Consider the following 20,386-nt stretch of genomic DNA (forward strand, 5'->3'; position numbering starts at 1 on the left):
CTGACATTAGTTGAGGAAAAGTAAAGACGTTTGGTCGTTGTGCTGGTTACATGATACCCTCGTTAACCGTAGGCCACAAAAACAGATGAACTTTACATCATTTGCCCTATAGACCACAAGGTCTGAAGGGGGAACTAATTAGGCCATGTTCACATCTAACTTTGCATTCACTTGCACCTATCCTTTGATCTGCAGCACCATTGGGGCACTACACAAGATCTGTCAACCTTCTTTCTCCATACTTATCTCTCATTTGTCTTTGATATAATTTCATTTGGATGTTCTTTCTGAAAATATTGAAGCCTGCCTGGGTGGACCACTTCGGGGGCCGATTTTAAGTTTGTGTTTCCACACAAACTGTCTTTGTAATCTTGTTATTGTTTGTCTAAATCTATTGCAAATTGAATTACTTCACTGATTCAAACTAATTGATACAGTCACACTTTGTATAAACTTTGTTTTGTCTTGTTTGTTTTTTTATCTTTTGTTACGACAGTAAAATAGGATTTAGTAGTGTACACTATCAGAAATTGATTTAAAGAAAATATTTTATACTTGTGTTTATATAACAATGTTTATATATCTACTTCATACTGAGACCTCTATGTAATTACTTTAAATACACTGTTCTCGTATTTCAGGTTATCCTTATTGGAACTTATTCCATCACCGGTGTTTTCTTTGATGTCTACGGCACAGCAGTGGATACTATATTCTTGTGTTTCTGTAAGTGGATACTATATTCTTGTGTTTCTGTAAGTGGATACTATATTCTTGTGTTTCTGTAAGTGGATACTATATTCTTGTGTTTCTGTAAGTGGATACTATATTCTTGTGTTTCTGTAAGTGGATACTATATTCTTGTGTTTCTGTAAGTGGATACTATATTCTTGTGTTTCTGTAAGTGGATACTATATTCTTGTGTTTCTGTAAGTATATACTAGAGTTATTGGGTCAGAATACTTGGACTCTTAGAGTAGTTCATATTCTGTTAGTTAACATCACATCAGACTATAGTTTAGAATAGAAGCATCACTAAATATGGGACTTAATGTCAATAAAAGCGTCTCGAAATAAGGGATTCACAGTAAGTAGAAACATCCAGGGCCGGATTTAAGGGAGGGCATGCCGTGTTGCATCCCCTGAACATCCACAAGAAAGAGATTTCCACAAAAAGAGATAAAATATATCCGAATTTCGACGGGTCAGAAACTTTTAAGTTGTTTTTTTTTCCAGCATTTTTTTTTCGCGTTTTTGCGACTGGCAACAATGTAATTAAGATGTGTACGCTTGTAGCATGAATAAGTTACTACACCTACGGATTTACAGCAGCGCCTCTACCAAGGGCCTTACCCTTCACAACCTAAAAAATATTCACTTTTTTAAACTAAAATATTCTTATTAAATTTTTTTTAAAGGAAAGTGAGATTAAAATTAGAAGAGCTCCAATTCCTACTTCTAAAATATACCATGCTTTTAGATATTATTATTTTTATTCATAAGTGGATCTTTATTAAACCTTTCGAAAAATTGTACAAAAATCCTGCCCCGGGGCATCCATATACTTAAATCCAGCCCTGGAAATATCACTAAAGACTCAAAGTAATAGAAGTATCACTAAATATAGCACTCGCTGTAACTTGTAAAAGAAACTAACCCTTGACCTTATCACAGAATATGAACCCGTTAAAGATAGGCTTCAGGAAATTGGTGAAGAATATGAACCCGTTAAAGATAGGCTTCAGGAAATTGGTGAAGAATATGAACCCGTTAAAGATAGGCTTCAGGAAATTGGTGAAGAATATGAACCCGTTAAAGATAGGCTTCAGGAAAATTGGTGAAGAATATGAACCCGTTAAAGATAGGCTTCAGGAAATTGGTGAAGAATATGAACCCGTTAAAGATAGGCTTCAGGAAATTGGTGAAGAATATGAACCAATATGAGCTATGTCCCAAGATCCTACACCAAATGCTTTAATTAAAAAATAAAAAATGTGATGGTTTGCTGCATAAAAATAATGTCTGAATGAAATGATAAAAAGGTCATCGGTTAACAGGGAAGAAGGTGCATGAAGGAAGAGCAGATAATTCTAAACAAAGTAGATTAACTAAATTTATTTTGGGCGCCCCTGTCCAAAAAAAAAGATGATCGTCTCCCCATCCCCTCGCCTTCCCATCCCCTGTCAAACGAGTCAACATCTATTGGATTGCACAGTTTGGGTTAGGTGTGTGTGTTTTTTTTTTCTTGCTAAACTGTTTCTTTTGCTTGCAGTGGATGACATTGAGAAGAATGATGGGTCCAATGCGAGACCACACTTTATGGACGAACACTTAGAAAGTATCTTTAAAGGGAAGAGTTTTCAACGACGGCTCACAGTAAATTATGAGAAAACCGAAAACTTTAAAGACAGTGATACACGCAAAAAAAGCCTTGCGTCGTCAGCTAGTAAGTTGGTCAGATAATACGTAGAGGTTTTCCTTTCATCTTCTTCTAGCCAGCTTTTCGCTGCTAATGTGTAAGCTCTTTTGTTTCTTCCAGCCAGCTTTTCGCTGCTAATGTGTAAGCTCTTTTGTTTCTTCCAGCCAGCTTTTCGCTGCTAATATGTAAGCTCTTTTGTTTCTTCCAGCCAGCTTTTCGCTGCTAATGTGTAAGCTCTTTTGTTTCTTCCAGCCAGCTTTTCGCTGCTAATGTGTAAGCTCTTTTGTTTCTTCCAGCCAGCTTTTCGCTGCTAATATGTAAGCTCTTTTGTTTCTTCCAGCCAGCTTTTCGCTGCTAATATGTAAGCTCTTTTGTTTCTTCCAGCCAGCTTTTCGCTGCTAATATGTAAGCTCTTTTGTTTCTTCCAGCCAGCTTTTCGCTGCTAATATGTAAGCTCTTTTGTTTCTTCCAGCCAGCTTTTCATGGTAATGTGTAAGCTCTTTTGTTTCATCTAGCCAGCTTTTCGCTGCTAATATGTAAGCTCTTTTGTTTCTTCCAGCCAGCTTTTCATGGTAATGTGTAAGCTCTTTTGTTTCATCTAGCCAGCTTTTCGCTGCTAATGTGTAAGCTCTTTTGTTTCTTCCAGCCAGCTTTTCGCTGCTAATGTGTAAGCTCTTTTGTTTCTTCCAGCCAGCTTTTCATGCTAATGTGTAAGCTCTTTTGTTTCTTCCAGCCAGCTTTTCGCTGCTAATATGTACGCTCTTTTGTTTCATCTAGCTAGCCTTTTATTACCGATCTGTATGCACTATAGCAGTATAGCACGTTAAGAAAATAAGCGTGCTGTTTATTTTAGCTGTTCCGCACTGCCATACAGAGTGCTAGTTATACTGGGTTGTTGTGGCAATAGGGTCTGTCTAATCCCACCTCAATTGGAACATAGGGTATGATTGACAGTTTCGTAAGGATGGGAACAGTGTTTTCTATTGGGTGCGTGTGGGCTTATTCTGTTTAGGAGTTTTTCAAGTCACAAACTGTTAAAAGCAGAGTTCAACTCTATGTGCACACGACTTATGAGTATGTTATGTCACAAATAACAATATACTTTATGTAGGCGTACTGACCATTGGGTATTAGTAGCTTTAAGAAACGGGTGGACACGGGGAATAGGTCTATGTACAGTTCTGTTAGTTTAATTATCACACTAAGACTAAGACTGCTTTATTGATCCTAATGGCTGCCTGGTAGTGCTGTTTGCGCGCTGGACTGTCGTTTGCATTTATCGATGGTCCGCGGGTTCAAACCCTGTCCGCTCCCATCCCCCGTCGTCCTGCGGGAGGTTTGGACTAGGAAGTAAACTATCTTCAACTCTGAAGGAACATCCGAAACATGTAAAACATTTTACAAACAAACAATGGAAATTTGTTGTGATTACATGACTCTTTCCTCATATGAAGACAACACAACAGAAATATTCACATAAATAGAACCGACACAACATAAAGAGTTCATTGAGCGACCACACGCATATCTTGACTCTTTTCATGTTTCTTAATCAACGTTGATATAGTCTGGCCGAGTGAGGCACGAACAATATATATAAACTTTATTAATTGGAGAACGGAGTCTAGTTGTTTATAATTAATTAACAAACAACCTCTCTGCTTAAATTGTACAACTAAATTAATTAACTAACAACCTCTCTGCTTAAGTTGTACAACTAAATTAATTAACAAACAACCTCTCTGCTTAAGTTGTACAACTAAATTAATTAACAAACAACCTCTCTGCTTAAGTTGTACAACTAAATTAATTAACAAACAACCTCTCTGCTTAAGTTGTACAACTAGATTAATTAACAAACAACCTCTCTGCTTAAGTTGTACAACTAAATTAATTAACAAACAACCACTCTGCTTAAGTTGTACAACTAAATTAATTAACAAACAACCTCTCTGCTTAAGTTGTACAACTAAATTAATTAACAAACAACCTCTCTGCTTAAGTTGTACAACTAAATTAATTAACAAACAACCTCTCTGCTTAAGTTGTACAACTAAATTAATTAACAAACAACCACTCTGCTTAAGTTGTACAACTAAATTAATTAACAAACAACCTCTCTGCTTAAGTTGTACAACTAAATTAATTAACAAACAACCTCTCTGCTTAAGTTGTACAACTAGATTAATTAACAAACAACCTCTCTGCTTAAGTTGTACAACTAAATTAATTAACAAACAACCACTCTGCTTAAGTTGTACAACTAAATTAATTAACAAACAACCTCTCTGCTTAAGTTGTACAACTAAATTAATTAACAAACAACCTCTCTGCTTAAGTTGTACAACTAAATTAATTAACAAACAACCTCTCTGCTTAAGTTGTACAACTAAATTAATTAACAAACAACCTCTCTGCTTAAGTTGTACAACTAAATTAATTAACAAACAACCACTCTGCTTAAGTTGTACAACTAAATTAATTAACAAACAACCTCTCTGCTTAAGTTGTACAACTAAATTAATTAACAAACAACCACTCTGCTTAAGTTGTACAACAAAATTAATTAACAAACAACCACTCTGCTTAAGTTGTACAACTAAATTAATTAACAAACAACCACTCTGCTTAAGTTGTACAACTAAATTAATTAACAAACAACCTCTCTGCTTAAGTTGTACAACTAAATTAATTAACAAACAACCTCTCTGCTTAAGTTGTACAACTAAATTAATTAACAAACAACCTCTCTGCTTAAGTTGTACAACTAAATTAATTAACAAACAACCACTCTGCTTAAGTTGTACAACTAAATTAATTAACAAACAACCTCTCTGCTTAAGTTGTACAACTAAATTAATTAACAAACAACCTCTCTGCTTAAGTTGTACAACTAAATTAATTAACAAACAACCTCTCTGCTTAAGTTGTACAACTAAATTAATTAACAAACAACCTCTCTGCTTAAGTTGTACAACTAAATTAATTAACAAACAACCTCTCTGCTTAAGTTGTACAACTAAATTAATTAACAAACAACCTCTCTGCTTAAGTTGTACAACTAAATTAATTAACAAACAACCTCTCTGCTTAAGTTGTACAACTAAATTAATTAACAAACAACCTCTCTGCTTAAGTTGTACAACTAAATTAATTAACAAACAACCTCTCTGCTTAAGTTGTACAACTAAATTAATTAACAAACAACCTCTCTGCTTAAGTTGTACAACTAAATTAATTAACAAACAACCTCTCTGCTTAAGTTGTACAACTAAATTAATTAACAAACAACCTCTCTGCTTAAGTTGTACAACTAAATTAATTAACAAACAACCTCTCTGCTTAAGTTGTACAACTAAATTAATTAACAAACAACCTCTCTGCTTAAGTTGTACAACTAAATTAATTAACAAACAACCTCTCTGCTTAAGTTGTACAACTAAATTAATTAACAAACAACCACTCTGCTTAAGTTGTACAACTAAATTAATTAACAAACAACCTCTCTGCTTAAGTTGTACAACTAAATTAATTAACAAACAACCTCTCTGCTTAAGTTGTACAACTAAATTAATTAACAAACAACCTCTCTGCTTAAGTTGTACAACTAAATTAATTAACAAACAACCTCTCTGCTTAAGTTGTACAACTAAATTAATTAACAAACAACCACTCTGTTTAAGTTGTACAACTAAATTAATTAACAAACAACCTCTCTGCTTAAGTTGTACAACTAAATTAATTAACAAACAACCACTCTGCTTAAGTTGTACAACTAAATTAATTAACAAACAACCTCTCTGCTTAAGTTGTACAACTAAATTAATTAACAAACAACCTCTCTGCTTAAGTTGTACAACTAAATTAATTAACAAACAACCTCTCTGCTTAAGTTGTACAACTAAATTAATTAACAAACAACCTCTCTGCTTAAGTTGTACAACTAAATTAATTAACAAACAACCTCTCTGCTTAAGTTGTACAACTAAATTAATTAACAAACAACCTCTCTGCTTAAGTTGTACAACTAAATTAATTAACAAACAACCTCTCTGCTTAAGTTGTACAACTAAATTAATTAACAAACAACCTCTCTGCTTAAGTTGTACAACTAAATTAATTAACAAACAACCTCTCTGCTTAAGTTGTACAACTAAATTAATTAACAAACAACCTCTCTGCTTAAGTTGTACAACTAATGTAGCCAATGTTTCTTTCAGGTGTGTGACAGACAAGAAAAACTTCAAAGCTTATTTGACGTGTATCCAGTAATGTGTTGTGTGTTCGAGCCTGGCTCTCCTACCATTAAGAATATTAAGAAAAGTTCTGATAACATTACCTTGACCTACATCATAACTTTGTTGCTAATTTTTGTTTACGTATTAGTTTTCTAATCTATGTCTTATATTTAGTTGTTAAGTAGTACGTCAACTCGTTAGAGACAATACTAGATGTTGGCCGCCATTAAGTTTCAGTATGTACTGTTCAATCATGTGGAGATGAGGACACAAGTCTCGTGTTGTACTCACAGTCCTAAGCATTTACTTGTGACTTCTTTACCCGTCCTCACCCCTTTGTAGGAAACTCTTTCTAAAGACATTTCTCTAGAGCGAGCACCTAAACAAATTATTGACAATAGTGATGTTGGCTTTCTCTTGCTTCTTGTTCTAGAGTTATCTATGTTGGCTCATTCGCACAGTTCAAATTTTGAGGATTGTGTTGCAAGTCTTCCTTGTCCTCTATTCACCTTAAAAGAAAAACAATTCTTAGTGCATGCTAATTGGTCTCTCTGACTTTCTCCTCTTTGTTAAGATCTGTTGAGTCACCTGTCGACCGTCTTTCTTCATTTCTCTCGGCATTTTGACAGGATGGAGTCTCGTCCAAGGACAGGCCCGTCCATTGTCCTCCCATCACTTCCTTTGTCTGCCCTCCTTCTTTTTCTCTGTTTCTGTTCCCTGCAGGAAAGTCTTCGTGAGCCCTGAGGATTTCATTTTATGGCCGTACAGTCTTAACTTGGGTTTTTTTAACAGTGGTCAGAAAGTCATCTTGCGGGGGGGGGGGGGGGGGGGGGAGGGGGGGGGAGGTGTTAATCGCCAATGCAATCCTGTTTCCTTTTTGTTATTTAGCGCTGTTTAAGAGAGTGGTGTTCTAATAAGCATTCTACTTTAACGATAACACTCTTCCAATTATATTCTGTTCGGCCACTCATTCGTTCACAAGTGACTGCCTAGATCACCGGACAGGACAAAAAAAAAGTATCTTCTTTCCTTTGAAGGTAACTTTAAGACAAGTTAACAATGTCCCACCATTTCACTACACAAACTAAAGGAATGCTGCCTTTTAAAGCAATAGATCTAAATATATTGGGTGCTACACTAGTAGACATGGGACCGAGTGAAATAACCTCGAAGGCTACAATGGGTACTTGTGCAACACATTTTCAGCTTCTTCTATTGTGGTTAAAATGTATTTTAGCTCTTTCTCTCCTGATTGACGATACCATCGTTGATTTGACACCATCAAATTAACTTATTTTTTATTTTTTGGGGTTCCTAAAATTTAATTGGTATTATATAAAAAGGGCATGCATTTATCTCTACCAATTAGAAAATAAAATATAAAATTAAAAGAAAAACTTTACTGACGTTTAACCCTAACAAGCTAATGAAATGTAAATGAGAAAAATGAATAATTCCTCCTGAACGTGGGAAATAATTACGGAGAGATAGAGTTAAGTTAGAAAAAGTGTAATGAAATGTCAATATATTTTAGTTGCATGCATTTTAAAAACGTGCGTCTGCCTACGTTTATTGTGATAACTTAGCAATACGTAGTCTATAGTGTATTTTTTAAACACGTATCATTATTAATTTAAGCTGTTAAATATATATTGTAGGACTTATCATCTAAAACTCTATGACTGCGGGGTCGGAAGCAACATTATTTATGCCTTAACATAATTAAATTATTAATAGGTAGGCCTAGTCTACAATTCTAACTAGACAAATATAACTAACTTATTTGTTTGAATAACTATTTTATTGTATTTTTTATCAAAAAGTAAACAAAAAAATAACTTTATTCATGTTGGTTATATGTATTGTTCGCTGGTTTTGTATTTCTTTTATTTATTTTTTTGCTTTTATTATTTATCAATAGATCATGTGTACACCATGGTGTACTGTGTACACCAACAAGAATATTGGACACAAATTATTTCTTCTCTTTACAAATTTGTTTTGAGTCCATTGCGAGGCCATCACCAACCGGAGGCCCAAGGCTACTGTCAGTGTAGCCTATGCCTAAGGCAATAAACCGTCCGCTCTAGTCTGACGTATTTTGTACTAGTCTTGAATGAGAAGATAACCTAGGGCGTCAAGGAACTAGCTATGTTCGAAACTTCTAATATATATATAGGCCGCTGTGACGTAACATCCATGATGCAACGGGGTTGAATGAACCCGGGCCCACTCCCGATGGCGTACCAACCATGGCGCTAGGGCCGGATTTACCCATATGCAGCATAAGGTATAGTTTAGGCCCCCAGGAAATATTGACTAGTCACATATAATATCTCAAATAGCTTAAAGCTTTTATAACTCTGGGCATTGCACTAGCATGGCGCGTAGGAGATACAATCTACGCCATTTATCCCTGTCATGGCTGACAGCACTCAAGAAATATCAAAAGTTGTCTACAAGTAGTTTCTTTAACCTGCTTTTTAGAAAACTTATAGCAATCAACTCTGTCTGGTCCATCTATTCTTCTTGTCTACAAGTAGTTTCTTTAGCCTGCTTTTTACAAAACTTACAACAGCAATCAACTCTGTCTGGTCCATCTATTCTTCTTGTCTACAAGTAGTTTCTTTAGCCTGCTTTTTACAAAACTTATAGCAATCAACTCTGTCTGGTCCATCTATTCTTCTTGTCTACAAGTAGTTTCTTTAGCCTGCTTTTTACAAAACTTACAACAGCAATCAACTCTGTCTGGTCCATCTATTCTTCTTGTCTACAAGTAGTTTCTTTAGCCTGCTTTTTACAAAACTTATAGCAATCAACTCTGTCTGGTCCATCTATTCTTCTTGTCTACAAGTAGTTTCTTTAGCCTGCTTTTTACAAAACTTACAACAGCAATCAACTCTGTCTGGTCCATCTATTCTTGTTGTCTACATGTAGTTTCTTTAGCCTGCTTTTTACAAAACTTATAGCAATCAACTCTGTCTGGTCCATCTATTCTTGTTGTCTACATGTAGTTTCTTTAGCCTGCTTTTTACAAAACTTATAGCAATCAACTCTGTCTGGTCCATCTATTCTTGTTGTCTACATGTAGTTTCTTTAGCCTGCTTTTTACAAAACTTATAGCAATCAACTCTGTCTGGTCCATCTATTCTTCTTGTCTACAAGTAGTTTCTTTAGACTGCTTTTTACAAAACTTATAGCAATCAACTCTGTCTGGTCCATCTATTCTTCTTGTCTACAAGTAGTTTCTTTAGCTTGCTTTTTACAAAACTTATAGCAATCAACTCTGTCTGGTCCATCTATTCTTCTTGTCTTCAAGTAGTTTCTTTAGCTTGCTTTTTACAAAACTTATAGCAATCAACTCTGTCTGCTAAAAAGTTTGAACACGTTGTTTTTTTCTCCCACACCCATTCTTGGATCAAGTTGAAACTTTGCACAATTATCCGTTTGCGTAGGCAATAAATGAATCAATACAAAAAAATAAATAACCAATCAGTCAAGGCCTAAATTGTGGCGATGTGCCAAAAACAGATCAAATAAATCGAAAATAATCCTATTAAAGATTGTTGTGTCTATGATTACTGAAAATGGAGATATTAAGACCAAAATGAAATGAAATTGTTACTTGTTCAGTGTGTTACACAACTAAGATCAAGAGATGCTAATATCTAAAACATCTACTAAGCGCAGACAATCATGAGCAATGTAAGACGTCGATTCTTCACCTTCAAATACTGGAGGGTTCGTAAACCATCTCCTATAACTGAGATGAACTGACCAGTTGTTTCTACCTAAGGAAGTTTTCATACAGCTTGACAGACGTTCAGTCAAAAAAAAAAGGTTATTTTTCTCTATCATATCATTGTCTATTGTTCTCTTTCCATTCAGCATACAAATCATCTCAGAAAAAGACAAAACAAACAAGAAAACAAAATGTAAAATATAAATGTAATTGTACTTATCTATTTCCTTAAAAAGTAACCAAATTAGAAAAGACAAAATGTGCTGTAAAGATTGTGAGTATTTTTTCTCTTTTGGTTTCTAATTAAAAAATTTACTGGTATCTATTTTTTTTTTATTACACAAAAAAATAATTGTGGAGAAAAAGTGTGTTTTTTTTCCGAAAATGTTATAATGAAACAAAATGTACAAAAATAATAATAATAAATTTAAAGTCATACATCAGACCAACTATTATAAGTTTAAAACAAGTTGGAGAGTACAAATGCACTAAGAAAATGAGTCCATACAAGAAACATGAAGTGTATTTAGTATTATCAATATATACAGCCATCACTTTGATTTGAAGCCCAGGTGACATACAGAGTAAAACAAAAGGCATTCATCACAAGAAATACTTTGAATTAGCTCCCTTAACTTTCAAGTTTTGGAAATAGGTCATCAATTCAAATAGACTGTTAATGATTATGCCAGTTAGGGGCAAACATGAAAAAAAAACAACTTTTAATCCTATTTGAAGACTAAAAATGATTATCCTTATGGATAATAATTATATATGATTTCACGAGAAATACTGCATTCCTCATTAATCTTCTGACTCGAGGACAAGCCTTATCTATATATCTGTCTATCTATCTATCTATATATATATATAATTCTCTTCATGGCTCAACAGTTTGAACACCAATAAGCAAAGGAAAGATAGCTCTTTTATTTCTGCAAGTCAGACTAGAGTTACCCCACAAAAACAAAAAAAAAAGGGGGGGGGGGGGAACAAGTAGTATTCACCCGTCACTAAATAGCAAGGTGGGACTTAACCATTGTGACCAAGAAGTCATTGAAATATCAATCTTTTATTTATTTCTACTCCACTGAACTTTAGCGTTGAAAAAAAAAAAAAAGGGGGGGGGGGAGAACAAATCATCATCATCATCACTCCTTTGAGTTCCTCATGGAACATAGGGCCTCGACAAAAACATGCCACTCTCCAGGGTATCTTGCTATAGTTTTTTTATGGTTTCCCAGATATATGATTTACTAAATATTAAAACAACTCAATGGAGGCTAACATAAAAAGTTAGTATATAAAAAAAAAAGTTTTTCAAAAGTTCCTGCCTGAGTAATGCATTTCCTCAGCTCATAATGTAGTTTCAAAATTTCCGTGAGAAATCAAGATTATTAAGTCTTAGCCAAAACCTCTAGTGGAATGGCAGGGATGGACTGGCTATATGGGGAGTTGCAGTATTTCTCGTGAAATCATGATGACAACTCCATAAACTAATACTTAGTTTATTTAGTAAATATTTAGTATATTTAGTAAATTACATGGCTCTAATAAATAATGCATGAAATAAAAATATCTCCTTAAAAAGGAAAATTTTAATCCTAGTTGTATGTGTATTCATACCAGTAATGATTGATTAGGATGACAACCACTTAAAAAGTCTATTTAAGTCTCTAAGAAATGAGAAAAAATGTCTTCATCTATTACAAATGTGTTCTCTCTGAAGGGATAATAGTTTTTACACCACTATGCAAGAGCTGTTGGAGGCATAATAGCTCCGCAGTAGAGCTTTTATACACAGCAATATCTGTGCATCCTGCTCTATTTCTTCAAATACTAACATTTTAGATGGCCTATAGCCAATAGGAACATTTAGTCTACAAGAACATTATCTAACAATATCTAAAAGGGCTAATGATAAGTATATATATAATATTAATAAAATATGTGGATATGTAGAATCTAGATATATTATTGGCTATAAAAAATCTGAAGTGGAAAAAAGAAAAGATTTCAAAGTGAAAACACAAATCGATGTAAACAAGTTTCTCATTTTAAACTGCTAGTTACTGTTGGTTTATTCTCATTATGGAATTGAAAGTGTTTTTTGGGACAAATTAGAATATTTGCAGTGACAAATTTTATCATTAATGGTGATTCAATTCAATATCATTTCATTTAACTTATTTGCATAGTTTAATTTATTTTGTAAATTTATCTGTAGCGAAACATCATAAATAACAAGGGATGACAGCTAGCAAAGTTTAAATTCAGGAAGATTAAAGTGTATTTCAGACAACCATCCTCAGTATCATTACAGTAACAAGTAACAATAAATTTCAAAGTTATTTATACCTTTTAAAAGTTCTTTTGACACATATTGTCTACTTTTTTTTAATATCATTTTTTTTTCTTTAGCATGTGAGTGTCACAACTGAAGTGAATATAAATTGCAAATATATTGCTTCAAAAATAAAATATCAGTTCTAATTTTTTAAGCCCTAAATAAAAAAAAAAATTAAAAAAAGCAATGGTCTTGAAGAAGGTAATGATCTTATATTTTTTGGTGTTGAAAGTGAAAGCAAGTTTGGTATTCTTTACCCACCAAAAAAAGCTAAACAAGTACAATTACTGGTTGAGTTGCATGTACTTAACATTCTCATTTAAAATAGATGAGTTTACAATTGTTCCTCCAGATTCCTTATTGTTTTTAAGGTTCATGGTAGGATGTAAAAATCTTTCATTGTAATAAATATTATTTTGTGAACTTTTCTACTTATTAAAAGTATTAATGTCCCAAATATCTGGAAAGACACACAAAAAAAGTTTCTTTGGCTCCAAGTAGACAATGAGCATAGAAATAGAATTTGAACAGAAAGTAAAAATAAAGCATGAAAATCTAGATCAGAATATATTGATAATTTTATCAATTAATTACATTAAAAGAAAAATAAACTTACACAGAGCAGCAATGTCTAAATAATATTTGATTTGGGTAATTTGTGAAATAAAAATAATTTTTAATAACAAAATAAGTAGAACCTTTGAAACAAAACACATGTACATTTTTTGTTTGTTTCATTTCAACTTATTACAATGATTCTTGAACAAAGTTTCAAGGTTAAAAGAGTGGTACCAATCCTGTGTTAGTAAATGAAAGACTTTCAATTTTTTAAACCATAAAACAAATAAGAATTAATATACAACCAAACAAACATGAATGCAATCTCTAAATCTAAGCAACATGGCACGCTTAAAGGAACACAAATTTACATTAGCAAATAATAGTTAGGAAAGTCTTTACTATGAACACCAATGTTAGATGCCAACGATCCGATATGTTCATTTAAATTCTTAATTTTACAGCCTATTCAGTATAAAGGTATACTGAAACAAAATTAGCTTTAGTATTAAAAAAAAGTTAAATGCAAATGGTCCTTTATGTTCATAAAATTTCTCAAATACAAAGTTTGTTCAGTAAAAATTGTATTTAAATAAATGGTGACAGCTTAATAAATAATAAATAAGACTAAAAAAAGACAAGCATTATCTTTTAAACCAAGTTCTGGTAATGGTAAATTAAATACTCCCTTAAGAACTAGTGATCTATGATGTAACGTTACTTATTTCTAATAGGTATGTGACCAGAACAATGACTAGCTGGCTTTTGGACTTCAGGGAATAACTAACTGGAAGCAGACCGTTTAGAGCTGTGCTGACACATAGACGTGGGACGTTCTAAATTCCTTTATTATAATAATCCCAGCCTTCATTGTGGATTTTAATTTCAGACGCTTGGCTTTGGCAATATGAAACATTAGTCTCAGCAACTAAGTACTTAACCACTCTGACCAACAAATATAATAATGATAAATAGTTAAATATTTAGCCTGGCTGTGTTGCTTCTGGAGAGAATGAAGTCATTTCTGTTTAGAGGCAGCATGTTATAGGCAGCGAGTGCAGGCAAAACCACAGCACTAACACCATGCTGAGAGATGGCGAGACTCTCATTGTGAAGTTGCTGATCCCTACCTCTCTGTCGAAGGAAATATCTCTGCTGTTCCTGATTGCTGTTTCTACGGTTATCGAGGCTGATTCTTGTATTATGTATTTCTCGTTGAACATTTTGGTGGTTTTCTAAATTAGCACGCTGATCATCAACGCCATTTTCCCGCTCAATATTTCTTCTATTGTCATTGTCTATTCTATGCCTATCTGCCTCAACCAAACTATTTTCTTCATTCTCATTCACTTGATTTTCAGCTTCTAAAAGTCTATTTATTGGTTCAATTTCCCTGTGCTCATTTCTTTGATTGTCAAGCAAATCCTGACTAATATTCAGAGTATTTCTCATGATGATCCGATTAGTTACCCTGTTAAAGAGTCTGTGATGGTACACAACCACTATGCGGAATATTTTACTAAATAATTCTTGATTGTTTCTTTCACAGTACACAGCCAGAATAAACATCAGTAAAAGCCAGCTAAATGCACTGGTGGACTTATCTTCTAAGCCTAAAATGCCACAAGTAAAATGAAATGCAATCCATGCAGCCCAGTAAAGGGTGTTGAGAAATATTTTTCCAAAGCCGAAAGCTAGAGCATTGAAAATAGACAGCACAACTTGAAATGTAAAATAAATCATAATTTTGATGATGTTGATGACTGCTTGAATAAGTTGCAAGCAGTCAGACAATATGGTAACAAACAAATTTGAAGTAGATGAATTCAGAGTCACATAGAAATAGCTCTCATAAAAGTTAAGAAGCATTTTTTATGCAGACCTTTTTATCCAACACCATTCTGGTTATGAGTGTGCATTTTCAAAGATAATTAGTGTATCTCTCTCATGCCTTGCAAAATGATTCTCCAAATAGATCTGAAAAAAAAAATATTTTTTTTTTAAAGATCATGAGATTAAGATGTTATACCTCTGCCACTGACTTACAGGGGAGGTAATCATTATCACTATAAATAGATTATTAAATCACATACAACCTTTTTAAATTATAATTATATTATAAGATGTCTACAAATAGTACTTTAAATTTATTACAGATTTATAGTCAATAAACTGTGACCACCATCAATCAGATAACCTAGGCGGCTGCCTAGTTTGCCTGTGCCTAAGGCTGGCCCTGCACTAGATATAATTTACATATAGACTCTTATGTTCTTGTTTTGTAAATTATTTTAAAATTATGTCACAGGACCAAGATCATTGTGTAAATTAAAACAAATATTTCCTTGAACAATAGAAATTGGAGAACGAACCATTTCCTTTAGACCAGCATTTATCACACTGTGCCTGTGATAACTGGGTGGTGGGGGAGCATTTAAATGATATCCAGATGGGATGGCTCAAGGCCATTCAATTTATTTTTCAAAGGACAAAAAAATTTTTGTAATTTGATTGTAGTTATAAATATAAAGTTTAGTAACATAACATTTACCTATGTTTCAAATATTAACATATATTTTAAGTAAGAGACTTTGTTTCATTTTATAAGTAGAACCTTTTAAAATGTATGTAGATATTTTGGACCTTTCATTCTATTGACTGTTGTACATCTTAATGTTGCAGAGCCTTTTTGCTTAACAAATCAAAACTAAGATCCTGCCCATGGGCGTAGCCAGGGGGGGTTGGAATTAAGTGACTGATTTTTTCCTTTGATTTTGTTTATTTTAGGTGAGATTTTAATACTATACCATCGCTTGCCCTAGCACAGCCAATGGTTTTTGAGATTAAAACCCCCTACCAGGGGGTTTTGAGTTTAAAACCCCTTATCTAGGGGTTTTGAGTTTAAAACCCCTTCCAGGGGGTTTTGAGTTTAAAACCTCCTACCAGGGGTTCTTGAGTTTAAAACCCCCTACCAGGGGTTTTTGCAGTTAAATCCCCCTCTTCTATAAAACAAGACCAAAAAAAAATGCAAACAATTCCCAAATTCCAAGAGCACAGTTAAGGAAGATTTTGATTTTAAAACCCCCTACGAAAATTACGATAAACCCCCTCTTCGATATGAAAAGGCAAATTACGCACTCAAAATGTTACGAGCGTAGCTAAATGGGTTTTGACACAGTTTTGAGTCCAAACCCCCATTCAGTGGGGTTTAAAGCTAAAAATACCTCTTCAATATGAAAAACAAAAGCAAATTATGCACTCAAAATGTTATGAGCGTAGCTAAATGGGTTTTGACTCAGTTTTGAGTTTAAACCCCCTTTCAGCTGGGTTAGAAGGTAAAAAATACCTCTTCAATATTACAAACAAACAAAAATTATACGCTCACAATTTTATGAGTGTAGTCAAAGGGGTTTTGAGTTTAAACTCCTCTCCAGCGGAGTTTGAAGCTAAAAAATAAATTTTCAATATAAAAAAAAGCCAATTACACACTCTAAAATCTATGAGCGTAGCCTAAAGGGGTTTTGAGTTTAAACCATCATTTTTTAAAAAAAAGCAAACTACGCACTCAAAATGCTATGAGCCTTCCCAAAAGAGGTTTTGAGTTTAAACCCCCTTCAGAGGGGTTTGATGCTAAAAAATACCTCTTCAATATAAAAAAAAAGCAAATTACACACTAAAATTATTTGAGCGTATCCAAGCCAATTAGGGGTTTTGAGTTTAAACCCCTCTCCAATAGATGGCTTTTTTTTTTTAAAGTTTAAAACCCCCTCCAGATGGTTTTGAGTTTAAAATCCCCTTACAGAACGTTTTGAGGTGGAAAACCTCTATCCTCAATATTATTCTAAAATTCTAAAGCAAACTACAGTTACCAAAATCTATGACCGTAGCTAAATGGGGTTTTGAATTTTAAAAAAATACAATAACTCCAGAGATTTTTAGTTTAAAACCCCAACAGATGATTTTTACGATAAAACATCTCTTTTCGATATAAAATCTAAAACAAACTACAGTCACCTAATTCCAAGAGCGTATCCAAGAGAGGTTAGACATTTCTACTAGTGGCGGGGCTCCATTAATAAACTGCAGTGAATAGTCATCTGCCGAAATTAAAAAACACTAAATGTGGCTCAACAAAGATGGCTAAGAAAGATTTTAGGAGTCAGTTATAGAGATCGGATCTAAATCAATGACATCCTATGACGAACTTGGAGTTGACCCCTTGGTAAGATTGTGACAGAGCGTCGCATGAGGTTTGCGGGACATGTTCTCCGACAAAATGAATTACGCATAAGAAGAGTTGTGATGACATCCTAGTACAACTTGGCTCCACACATTCATGGAGGTCCTAAGAGCAGGTGGGAAGAGGCTTCAGACATTACCAGTGACAGATTTTTGTGGAGAAAGCTTGACGGCAAATGCGCCGAACGGCGCGGGAGGGTCTAAGTCAGTAAGAATAGCACATTAAGTTTTGCAATAAAACTTTCTAATAGCAGGAAAATGCACTGTAGATACCTCAAAATATGCATTTTGTTGGCTTTTAATACCAGAAATAGTGCTTGGCAGCGGGGCTTCGCCCCGCGATGGGGGAGCTCCTAGCGCTCCCCCAGGCCCTTTGCTAGCAATGGCGGAGAGTCAAAAATTTTCCCACTAACTCCTGGAAGAACCTATTCTAGGGCACAATAAACGAAAGAATGAAAGATCAGAATGTAATAAAGATTATGTACACACACATACATACATATAAAAAAAAAATTCGCGTGGGGTGGGGGTCGGGGGGAATTCCCCCTAAACCCCCCCTGAAAAAAAATCCTGGCTACGCCCATGATCCTGCCCATTACCAAAGTATGTGAGCTAATGTCTGTCAATTAATATTATTGGTCATTGCTGCCACCTTCTTTATTAGGCTTAATTCGACATGCAATCGGCTCAACCCACCCCTTTAAAAATGTAACCTTTTCTGACAAGCACTCATCTTACTAGGAGAAAACTTGAATACATTGTAGACACCAAGAGATTGAATTTCTGAAGCTCAGAATGCAAGAAAACTTTTGGTGCTGGAGCGCTGCCCCAGATCTACTTGAGGGTTCTTAAAGCCCTTGCTGACTAGAGGGGGGAACCTGCTAGTCCTCCAACATTATCTTGATAAATATTTTTTGTAGTCTACAAAACACAAATTATCTACCAAAAACTTTTTTCCAATAAAGACTAAACAGACATGCTTTTATAAACATTCATAATATGTAAATTTGAATTCTAAACATATAATTATAAATTTTTTAAATGTATATGAAAGAAGTACTTGAAAATTGTGTTATAATTATAATTCTTTTCTTTTTTTATTTTTACATTCTTCAAACGCTCCCTAACCCCATAATGGAAGTTTACAGCGCTCTCTAAGACACAATAAGCTGGCTAGGGGGAGGGGGGATTTTTTTGGGGGGGAAAAGGGGAGTGTCAAAAGTAAAAGTTTGAGAAACACACTGTTTTTACTAGAAACAGAATTAGTCTATATACTAACTTAAGTATAGTATACTATCGATATTATTAGAATATTTAGATTAGATGATTAGATTCTCGATCTAGATAATCTAGATTATTCTAGATATAGTATGATTATGATATACTAAATATACATGTAGTATGTAATTATATGAAGACTAGAAGTCACTAGATTCTTGCTTGATAGAAATAGATATATTTAGAATTATGGATCTAGATTGACTAGATCTAGAATCTATATTATATCATATTTAATCATATATAATATATCCTCTATCTATAATTATATTTATTTTAATTTATTATCTTTATACTTATACTTAAGTTATAGACTATAGAATCTATAGTCTATAGTCAGATAGATACTGAGTCTGACTACTGTATATTATTAGAGTATATATATTAAATATAATATAGACTATAGACTTAATAATAATAATAATAATAATAGACTAGTCGTCACTACTAGTAAGTATTTTGAAGTAGTAGACAAGTTGAAGTAGTTAGTATTTTATAGTACTATTATGTAACTATTATATTATTAGATTTTTTATATTACTCTATCACTCTACTCTATGTCTACTGTCTAGTTATCAGTCTAGTTAGTAGTATAGTCCGAACTATATTTTATAGTATAGACTACTAACACTAACAGTAACTAACTAATCATTCTAGATCTAGCTAAAAGCGGAAATTACCCTATTAACTAGACTTAAGTTAATATCTAATATATAATCTAGACTATACCATTACGATTACGGTTACCTGGTACATAACTGTCATAACATACGGTTGGTAGACCCTCTACTATCAAACTATGTCTATACCTATGCCTATATACACTATATGATTATTATTATATGACTATACCAGAATTTGGCAGAATGACGGTTTTCTAAGTCCTAAGACTAAGTCAGTAAAACTACAGGTCTACATTGTCTACAAGTACAAGACTACAGTAAATACTATAGTAATTACAGTGCCTACTCTATTTGATCTATAGTATAATTTAGATCGTACACACGAGTCATCTAGATCTAGACCTATGCCTATAATAGATTCTAGATTTTTACTCGTAATACTCCACTTCAATCATTTCATTGACTAATCCATAACACCAATTTTTTTTTTGTTTTTGTTGTCAACTCTGAGACTTTTATTTAAAGTATTTGGATTATGGATTCAGATCTACAAAATGTTTTTAAAATGTTTGACATGTTTCGGATGTTCCTTCAGGGTAAGTTCAGAGTTGAAGATAATTTACTTCCTAGTCCAAACCTCCCGCAGGACGACGGGGGATGGCAGTAGGCAGGGTATGAACCCGGGACTATCGACAAGTCCGAACGACAGTCCAGCGCGCATGCCGCACGACCACTAGCAGCTGGGAAAAAGTTGCACTGGATAGATCTACATGGAGAGAGGGAGAGAGCATAAAGGAAGGGTCTCGGATTGCAGATGCCATACACTACAGAAGCAGAAAGAAGGGTGATAATGCAACAGCGCCTGGTGATCACATATGCCCAACAAGAAGTTGCAAAGGGAAAAGATCGTCTTTCGAGACGTAAAATGCCACAGAATATAAT

The 20,386-nt window shown here is 33.9% G+C and overlaps 2 protein-coding genes across 5 annotated transcripts in view; one reads left to right on the forward strand and one right to left on the reverse strand.

Moving 5' to 3' along the window:
- The window catches only part of LOC106074617 (choline transporter-like protein 2), a 46,526-nt gene extending 39,064 nt beyond the window's left edge, over positions 1-7,462 (forward strand). The window contains exons 21-23 of the mRNA XM_056042379.1: positions 642-726; positions 2,273-2,446; positions 6,640-7,462. Of these exons, the coding sequence (XP_055898354.1) occupies positions 642-726; positions 2,273-2,446; positions 6,640-6,647 (267 nt within the window). The 3' untranslated portion in view covers positions 6,648-7,462. The remainder of the gene's footprint in view (positions 1-641; positions 727-2,272; positions 2,447-6,639) is intronic.
- Positions 7,463-11,845: 4,383 nt separating this feature from the next.
- On the reverse strand, positions 11,846-19,956 carry LOC129928296 (uncharacterized). 4 transcript variants are annotated; one of them, XM_056042079.1, is made up of 2 exons: positions 19,782-19,956; positions 11,846-15,281 (listed from the first exon to the last, which is right to left on the reverse strand). In XM_056042079.1, the coding sequence occupies exon 2, from the start codon at positions 15,171-15,173 to the stop codon at positions 14,280-14,282; it is 894 nt and encodes a 297-aa protein (XP_055898054.1). In that variant the 5' UTR covers positions 15,174-15,281; positions 19,782-19,956; the 3' UTR covers positions 11,846-14,279. The 4 variants fall into 4 exon arrangements, with proteins under 4 accessions (XP_055898054.1, XP_055898052.1, XP_055898055.1 ...); XM_056042077.1 differs by having other exon boundaries at positions 19,791-19,955; XM_056042080.1 differs by having other exon boundaries at positions 19,877-19,946.
- Between the last annotated feature and the right edge of the window lie 430 nt (positions 19,957-20,386).

This window comes from Biomphalaria glabrata, chromosome 9, assembly GCF_947242115.1.
Source record: "Biomphalaria glabrata chromosome 9, xgBioGlab47.1, whole genome shotgun sequence".
NCBI lineage: Eukaryota > Metazoa > Mollusca > Gastropoda > Planorbidae > Biomphalaria > Biomphalaria glabrata.

What these genes read in the sequence shown, in the direction of transcription:
- LOC129928296 (XM_056042079.1), bottom strand. Translation starts at nt 15,173, where the DNA reads ATGCTTCTTAACTTTTATGAGAGCTATTTCTATGTGACTCTGAATTCA.